Raw genomic sequence first — 10,023 nt, forward strand, 5'->3', positions numbered from 1 at the left:
TTATTTTGAAAATTGAGTTTTGAGATTTGAAGGATTTTAGTTGTTATTTTTGTATTAGCATTGATTTGAGTTAGTTGCATTGCTGTACTGCAGTTTGCGTTTCCGGTTTGATCAGTTTATAGTCGTTATGCCGCCGGTTTGAGTTTTGAGATTTTGAACCGTTTGAATCGTAGAATTTTGTCTTTTGAGTTTGATCGTCATTGTTGATCATCGATTGTCTCTGAACAGATTCGTTTGAAGTTGTCGAGTCCAGAGTTAGCAGTTGTCAATCGTCAAAGAGTTGGACGAAGAATGGTAAAGCGATTACCTTGAGCCGTTGTTGTTGTTAGGTTGTATAGTTTCTGATATAACCTTTTATTGTAGCTTATCCAAAGTCGGAGCTAATTGTATCAAAAGGTACAAGCAGTCATCGTTTAGCGGGATAGCATACTCGAGACTGTTGGTTCTTGATTTTTTCCTTAAAATTACATACTTGTATCAATACTTGTTCTAGCATGTGGAACTTTTATTTTGTTGTTGATTGAGCTTTTGTTTTATGGCTTAATGTTTTATGTTTTCTTATGTATTCATTTTGAGCCAAACCTTTGATTTCAGCGGGCAGAACGACCTTTTTTATTTATACGTTTTGGGGGCTATACTGCGAGTGACCTGGGTTGTAGAAGTTCACCTAGTGTCAGCATACTCCTTATAGTTGCACCAAATTCTAGTGGATTGGGATACGTGGCACCACCTCGATTGGGAGAGGCGGTGAGTTGTTACGTGATATCATCCTCGGGATCCCAAAAGCATAGCAGCAATCCCTTGTTTATCAGAATCGATATCCCGTTTTTAAAGAGATGCTTTTCATTCGTATTAACATTGATTATGTTGTTGTCTTGAAAGAATATTGTTGTTATATTACTTGTTTGTATGTTATGTTGCTTTTACTGGGAATATCATTCTCACCGGAGTTATCCGGTTGTTGCTTTGTTTTTTATGTGTACTTGGAAACAGGTGAGACAAGATCAAGTCAGCGAAGACTTGGTTAGCATCAAGAGTGAGAGATAGAAGTGGGACTCGGTTTAGAAGTCAAATTAGCATGTCAATCTAGTTTATGATTCAAAACATGTTAGAACTTGAACTTCTTGTTGTTTGTAGTTTCTATTATTCGAATATTATGGATTGAATGTCGTTGTTGCATGTACTATGAACCTTGTTATGCACCTTGATGGATTGGACTTGAGCTTTAGCATGATTTTATGTTGTTTTCCTTGCATGTGCTGTCATCGCTCGATCGGTAAGACTTGACCGATCGAGCGGTGGTCTTTGTGGTTGTTCTCTGTTTTTGATAAAGGGTGCCCGCTCGATCGGTTGAATCTTGCCAATCTAGTGGTGCTGGTTTTTACCCGGGCAGAAAGTAGTAACTTTTGGGCTCGCTCGATCGGTTGAATTCTACCGATCGAGCGAGGCACTATTTCAAAAAAAAAATATTCCTTTATTACTTTTAGTCTTCAATCTTGTATGATTAATTTTTGTTTAATCCGAGATTAGTTGTTTAGAACCGAGGTCTCACATATGCAAATTCTTCCCTCTCTCTCTCAAAAGTCAAGTTGACACATATTTTCGTTCGTCGAAGATCGAGATATTTGTTGTGCTGTTATATCTCGATTGTAAAGTCGTTGTATCTTAGAGACGATTTTCGCCAACGTTTAAGCACGGTTAATATGCAATTTCGTCTTGCGGATAGAGAGATTCTCTTGCATCGACTTGTTGTTGCTATTGTTACTGTTAGTGCTGGTGTGTTCAGAATTCGGAATACTATCCTTTTAACAGTGATTGCAATCATTAAGGTTGCGCTTGGATTGAAGTATTTCAAATCCATGGATTTCGATTATAATGTTATTGTTAACAATGAAACATAGAGAAATATCAAATTCATAACTTAATTATTTACACATTACTTAGATGGATTAAAATGGATTCTAAATCATCAATTTATTGGATGAACTTAAAATTCATTCTAATTATAATGAATTATCATATAAACATAAAAGAAATGAATTTGATATTTTTGATGTTACTTTTCTAAATAATAAAAATGCATTTAAAATCCATGAATTTAAAATACTTCTATCAAAACGGAGCTTAAAGTCTTTTAGTACAAATCCTCTTAAAAACAGAAGAATGAAAAACGTAAAAAAAATTACATCGCCGTCAAACTTTCATTTACAAGTTAATTGTTTCATTTCAACATCACTTAAATTTTCACACTCTGCCAAAATATCCAAGTCAAAGTATCATACGCTCCACTGAGTGTACAAATCCTTTTCAACGTACACATCGTCTACATTTACGGATTTGAACTCGGTGAAATTGAGATAAAATTGATTACTATTGTCAATTAAATTTAGTTAGTCGAAAATTTTGTATGACTACTGTTTATTTACTCCCTCTAATTAAAAACTCAACCGATCCTACGCATGCAGTAATGATATGTATTCTGACTATTCCAGATTCCTGATTTTTTATTCCTCCCTTCACCTCAGGGAGGAGTAACATATATGTGACTATATATATTAGATTAGCCATGACGAACATGGTTATCAATGCTTATACAAATACATATGATTACGGTTTTCTGATTTTTTTTTTTTTTTATAAAAAAATTCTTGTACTTATAAATAATCAAATTTTAGAGATATGTATAATTATGAGCACAACTGATTAGTGTTTACTACTAATTTATGTCTTCACCACTAATTAGAGAAATAAAATATATTAGACTGGTATTATTTAAGTCATGAGTAACATAATCTAGTTCAGTGCACTTGACATTTGATATAAGCTATGATATTTTGTCAGTAAAGTTGATCGAATATTAATGTTGTTGATGTTTCAAGAAGTTTAGTTATTATCTATATAGCAAGATCCTATTTGAAATAATTAGTCCTATTCACTACTTTTGAGTTTAAAATTTGGACCTAGTCATAAAAAAGACTTGTTTTAATGAGTTAGTATCTTAGAAGCAAAAAAGCTTAATACTGATTTTTGAGGGTGTTACCGATGAAAAAAAATCATATATTTGTGACAATTGCGGCCGTAATGTTATTTATTACATAAGCAATTAATTTCATTTATTAAATTTCTATTGATGTAATGGTTTTTCAAACTTGTTAAATTAACACACATATCAATCAATGATTTTTATAACATAGAATATAATGTTATATCACTTTGTCACAAAAGAATTTTTCCCGTTATCCATGTCCAGTCCTCTGATATGTGGCGTGACATCTTGTCTTACGGTTAAGGCTTACATGTTTTTTTTATTGCATTTTACATTTTAAAAATCAATCTAAATATGTTTTTTATTATATTCTGTTTTGACGATTAGATTAGCATGAATTAAAAATGGAAATCAAGGAAGATTTAAAAACCAAGATAAAAGGACCATATAATCCAATTTTTTTCCATCGAATTGAATTTTCCCCACACAAGCACATTTCTATATCAACCATGCACAATATTCCAATTAAGAAACAATTCACAACACATCAAACTCCAAAACCCAAATAAACTGAACAGAAAGTGAAAACTATAATAAAAAAAAAAAAAAAATGACATAATATGAATCAATTGTTTAGTGTTTGCGAAGAGCCACAGCCGAGAGCACGACCAAGAAAATAAGCAGAACGACGGTGATAAAAGCAGCCACCACAGCTCCACTGACCCTCTGGCAGAAGTCATTGAACTGCTGACATATGGCCAGCCAATTCGCCCCCGAGTTCCCGTTGTGTGCCAGGTAAACAATCGCCGCCGAAGAACCTCCGGCCGAAGTAGCCAAAGCAACACCCAACTGCAATCAAACCAAATTTATAGTAATGTCATGAATACATGCATCGACGACAAAATAAATTATATAGAATCTTACTGTATCGAAGAGAATTAACAGGAATCTTGGTGCTTTGGCAACAGGTCGCACGATGCAAACAATGGAGAAGGGTATGGAGAGAACAAGGTACCCAGTAACTATGGCCATAGCTATTACAAAGAACCTGCCAGAGAAAAAAAGCTCAAAATAAATACACGAATCACACGGGGTCGACGATTCGATTATGGGGATGAGGACTTACGAGAAAGTAGGAAGATCATCATAGCTGGCTTGGAACTGGAAGAACTGAGTGAAGAATGGAAGAGTTTGCTGGGTGGTTCCCATGGCGACCGCGGCGGCTAAAGCTGACGTTGCCGCGCATATTCGGAGGATCAAGTCGAAAATAGAGACACCCCTTTTGTATCCTGATGCCGTGGAACGCTCGTATGCCGCCGGAGTCTCCACCAAAAGGGGTGCTTTCCCTTTCCTTTCTCTGCTCGTTTCTGCAACTTCAACTGGTACTGTTGCCTCGTTTTTCTCCATAATTTGTTAAAAGTTTTTCTTGGATAATTGCTAAAGAGATCTATGATCGAAGCTTGATTTATGGTATGGAAATGAGAGGAGATATTCATGGTTTATATAGTGATGATGATGGAATAAAGTTTGTTTCAATTTTCAAGTGTTTTATGTGAGATAATGGAGCTAGCAAGAGGAGTTGTTTGCTAACTACTTGTTGAATTAAATCAACTAATGAATTAGTTTTCGAATTATACGAGGAATTTATGAATACTATATATGTTGGGGTAGATGGAGATTCTTGAGAATTATGGAGTATTGAATTAGATTAGTGACAGTAAGGATTTGGTTGATTGTGAAACTTTAATTAATAAATTGGAATGTTAAAGATATTTTATTAATTAGCTACTGATTGACTTAAAACATGATCTTCTCTAACCCACTATATATGGGTCAAAGATGATTTTTCATTTGTTAATTATTTTGACCAAAACTATCTTGCATTAGCATTCATTCGTGCTCGTTTCTGTTGATTTATTATTATTATTATTATTATTATTATTATTATTATTTACGGAAAATCATTACATTCGGATCGGAACTCGACAGATGTGAGTTTGGTCATCTAACTGATATAAAATGCATTTTTTTTTTTATAATTTTTATTCGTGGAGAAGGAAAATTTTATGAATCGTTTCACCTAGGGGTGCAAATCTGAACTTGTTCGTGAGCTTTACGAGCCAACTCGATAAATATTTGATTTGTATTCGAGTTTATCGAACTCGAGCCGAATTCGAACATTTTCGAACTTTTTTTCGAACCAAACTCGAGCCGAAATTACTCTGTTCGATAGTTCGCGAATAGTTCGCGAACCTTAATATTTAATTAATATAATATAATTATATAATAAATATATATATTTCGAGCTTTTCGAACCATAATATTCGAATAGTTCACGAATAGATTCGAATATTTCGAATCAAACTCGAACTTCATTTCGAGCCGAGCTCGCGCCTAAATATTTGAAATTATCGAACTTCGAATCGAGCTCGAACTCGAATATACTCTTATCAAGCCGAATTCGAGCCTTAAAATTTTACCATTATTCGGCTCGATTCGGTTCGTTTTCACCCCTAGACTCTCACCGTTACGTTAAAATATGACTACATTATATATATATATATATATATATATATATGTATACGTATATGTATATAAATGTCATATGTTACAATATGAAATGAGACACAACGAACAAAATGTTTTAGGTCGAGACTAGAGTTGGACTCTATCTCTTTAAAACGAATTTGTCACACACGCGATACTGATGAAACGTGGCAATCTTTTCTCAAGATACAATGACATTGACGATCAGCCACACTGGGACTGAGACACGGCCCGGACTCCCGCGGGGGGCAGCAGTGGGGAATCTTGGACAATGGGCGAAAGCCCGATCCAGCAATATCGCGTGAGTGAAGAAGGGCAATGCCGCTTGTAAAGCTCTTTCATCGAGTGCGCGATCATGACAAGACTCGAGGAAGAAGCCCTGAATAAATCCGCGAGAAAGAGCACTCCAAATCAATAAATCTAATAAAAAAAGAGCAATTTAAATCAATGTTTTCATAATCGGATTGGTAATCGATCGATAAGCCTTTAAAAACCAGTTCAACCAGACAATCGGACAATAATATATTGTTATATTGTATAAAAATATAATATAGTAATTGATATATTTAAATTTATATAAATAATATTATATATACTTACCAATTTTTAAAATCCAATATATATATATATAATATGAAATATAATTATTATATATTTTATAAACAAAAAATAATTAAAATAAGCTCAAATACTACTAAAATAATATTTTTAAAAAGTTTAAACTCAAATAATCATGTATATGTAACTAAAATCAAAATTTTTAAATTTTAAATATGGAAAATATATATTTTCCTTTTGAGAAATAAGAAATAATTACATTTTAAAAAATTTTCATTTAGTTTTAAAAATTAGGTAGACTGGTCGTACCGGCTTTGAACGGGTGGCCGGTCTGACAGGTTTTTGACCGATTTCGAACGATTTAACTAGAAAAACAGTTTTTATATTATTTTGGATCGGACCTGTGACCGGTTTGCGATCGAACCGGCCGATCCGATTTTAAAAACATTGCTCTGAATTAAACATTGAAGATGCGTGATTTTTGAACTTTCTCGAATGAAGAATATGAAATTATATGCAGCAATATGAACAGTATGAAAAATATTGTATTGTCACGATTGCAGAGTGTGTAAACTAGTTCATTCTTACATAGGGATCTATAAATAGACATACAAAATTTGGAGGGGACTTTTCGCATATAGGTGTGTCTTGTAGATAACATTCAATTTTATCCATCCATCCCCAAATCAACGTTCCAGATCGCACCATTTCTGGATGATCACATCCCTTGGATGTAAATTTTGATACGCCAGATCTTAATCACCAATCTACTGGTCCAGATTCATCCAACGATTATTGGTTACGAAACATCACCACCCTTCATCTAGGCTATGCAATCCAATGTATCTGATCACTCTTTCAACCGTCTCCATGTCATGCGTCCTAGTGGCATCCAATCGTACACCACATCCACTCTCATACGGACTCCATCACATGTCACCACCCACAACGTCATCTTTCTCCATTTTCGAGTAGCATAAATAAAATCTCCTCATTGCTCTTCGCGCGAAGTTCAAAGTGTGCCATCAATGCGCTTTGCGTCCGTGCGGGCTCGGGCTTGGGCTCGGGCTCGGTTGGTGCGTTGCACCTCCCTTACCATGGATTTGACTTTTTTTTTTTGAAACAAACGTGGATTTGACTTGAACATTATTTAATGAATCAATATACATAACAATATATATGTTGAAACATAAGCTTAATTCTATCCATGTGGGACAAGTCGCATTTCAGTTTCACTACAACACAGTAATTGGGTCTTGAACATCAATATTAAATAATTAATTTCACATTCACTCAAATAGGTTTTTAGCAAATTAATATACCAAAATTATCTACTAGAATCTTAGATTCTAATTTTCAAGTCAATTTTCAGATTTATCAGACGAGTGAAGCTCGATTATTTTTCGAAACTTAATAGGCCTCAAAACGTATTTCTAACAATCCCTAACATAAATGGAAATTATTCATGTATGAAATTCAGACACTTAGAAAGTCCTAACGAAATATTACTACATCAAGATAGGTAGATTGTGGTTTTGAACCTTCCATAGTAGAATACCATCAGATTTACTATCTGTTTAGTGAACGCCATGTTTTGAACTACTCAGTCGTTTGTGTAAACCAACACAATGGTACCAAAAAAATAACCTTTCTCATATCTTATTAGTTCTCATTATTGTGTCCATTTTAGCCATGGACACAGTCTTGGATTGTTAAGTGTTTCGTTGAAGTGGCTCGTCTTCACACTTACATATGTGATCTCCTATAACGATTATCCTACCATACTCGACTTTTCCAACTATAGAATTATTAAAACTATAAACTTAACCTCAATACATGTGGTAGACAACGCGTTTTCCATCCTAGGAATGAGAAGATAACTTTGTATCAAATTGTGTCTCAAATTTTGTCGCAACAACTGTATTAACCCAGTTACCATTTTAAGATGATTAAATGTTAAACAGGATTGATGGTTATTAATTATAACAAATCTATGACATAATTAAGTTCAAAATTAAATTTCAGGCTTCACACTCCGAAGAGTTCGGAATATCCGAAGGTAGTTTGGAAGCACCGAACTGATCAGAAGCAAAATCGAAAGCAGAGGTAGAGGTCGGAAGATCCGAACTATCGAAACATTATTGGGCCATGCAGGGTTTGAGGTGTCAACTACACAAAGACACATGAGAGTTTGAAAGGTCCAAACTCAGGCAGCCACTTAGATGTCAAGAGGCTTTAGACACGTCGATGCATGCTTGGGATCAGAAGGTTCGAAGTGGAGGTCGAAGCTTATGAAGTGGTCAGTTCGGAATGTGGCATGCATGCAGTGATTGGAGCTTCCGAACGTCGTTTATAAATAGGCCATCTGAGCTCAAAATTTCTTTGCGAATAAGAGTTTTCAAAAATAAAAAGTTTGCACGCCGTCTCGCTCGAGCACCTAAACATGCGCTCGAGCGAGAGATCTTCTGTTTTATTTTTTTCCTTCCCATATTTTTTGATAGAGCGCGCAAACATGTGCTCTAGCGAGCTGTTTTCTACCTCAAATCTCGAAAATTCCGCGACATGAACGGACCTCGTGCTAGGTCCATGCATACCCCCTTTCTAGCGCGCGGTTTTCTTGAAAAAATCATATCTCGAATTTTAGCCGTTGGATCGAGCGAAAATTTGGACAGCAACATCAAAACATCTTGAACATCAATTTTAATGGTGAAGATCGGATTTAGATCTTTTTAAAATAAGAAATGATTTTTGAATCATGGCTGTTCCGTAATTACTTCTTCAAAAATCCATTTTCCTACAAATTAACCCGGAGAGTGAAATGCACACATATGCAATAAATAACATAAAAACACAATGAGATGATACGAATGTATGCAAAATAAACATAAAAATAACATAAAATAATGCATACAAAATGCACTTATCAAAACTGTACCAATCTCTAGTAACAATCCACTGAATCTCGGTACGTGGTCAACATATCAATTCTCAAAATGCAATCGAAATTCTCCATTGCTAATGTAACGCCCTAAAAATTTATTACCGATTTAATTGGCAATTTAAAATAATTATTGAGTTGGAAAAATAATTATTACTGCCAAATGAGTTATAGAGTGTATTTACAAAATACAAGTACCAATTAGTCAATGAGTTTGACTATTTTTGGATATCTGGTAATTTTGAAATTTTGAGATAATTATTGAGATAATAGAATTAAAATAATTATTTATGCCAGATAATTTAATTGGAGAAATTAATCAGTTTGGGTGACTGGTCAAAGCCTAAGATTTACTCAATTTATTTATTGGGAATTAACTGTCTAGTTGCAGGTCAAAGTTCGCTATTTCAAATAATTATAAAAATGTGTTAAATTACATATTGGAGTAAAATAACACAAGAGCATTGAAATGGATCAGCCCAGGTCATTTTAGAACCAATTTTTATAATATTAAGTGATATACTCTCTCTCACGCACTAAACACCTAAAACACACACTAAAACCCTAACCCCCATTCATGCCTCTTCTGTTGCCGGCCGCCAGCCGCCGCCCTTCGTCGTCGATTGACCTTCCCATCTTGTAGCTCTCGTCAAGGCGGTCACAACCATACTAAGAATCGTGAGTTTAGTGTCCGATTTGGTGAGCACGAAGTCGAGAAAGAGGCGACATTATTCATCGTCTTCTTCGTGTGTAATAGTCGGATTTTAGCTCGACTGAGCTTGTTTTTGGGCTGCTAAACGATATTAGGATGTGTGTAGATCATTTCCCAAGCTTATTCCAGCATTTTTCGTGGAAAAATCGGGTAGATCGAAGCTTTGAATGTCATCGCTGCCGCCACTGTAAATCACCGATTCCGGCCTACTCGGTGGTTTTATCCGATCGTGGCTTAGTCCATTAGAATCGTCTCTTCAATCTCTACAAGCCTGCCAAATTT

The 10,023-nt window shown here is 34.8% G+C and overlaps 1 protein-coding gene across 1 annotated transcript; it reads right to left on the reverse strand.

Annotated features, from left to right (window-relative positions):
- Positions 1–3,459: 3,459 nt before the first annotated feature.
- LOC140892804 (casparian strip membrane protein 1-like) lies at positions 3,460–4,427 on the reverse strand. The gene is made up of 3 exons (XM_073301804.1): positions 4,113–4,427; positions 3,911–4,034; positions 3,460–3,835 (listed from the first exon to the last, which is right to left on the reverse strand). The coding sequence occupies exons 1-3, from the start codon at positions 4,391–4,393 to the stop codon at positions 3,620–3,622; spliced, it is 621 nt and encodes a 206-aa protein (XP_073157905.1). The 5' UTR covers positions 4,394–4,427; the 3' UTR covers positions 3,460–3,619.
- Between the last annotated feature and the right edge of the window lie 5,596 nt (positions 4,428–10,023).

Source organism: Henckelia pumila, chromosome 3, assembly GCF_033568475.1.
Source record: "Henckelia pumila isolate YLH828 chromosome 3, ASM3356847v2, whole genome shotgun sequence".
NCBI classification, from domain to species: Eukaryota; Viridiplantae; Streptophyta; class Magnoliopsida; order Lamiales; family Gesneriaceae; genus Henckelia; species Henckelia pumila.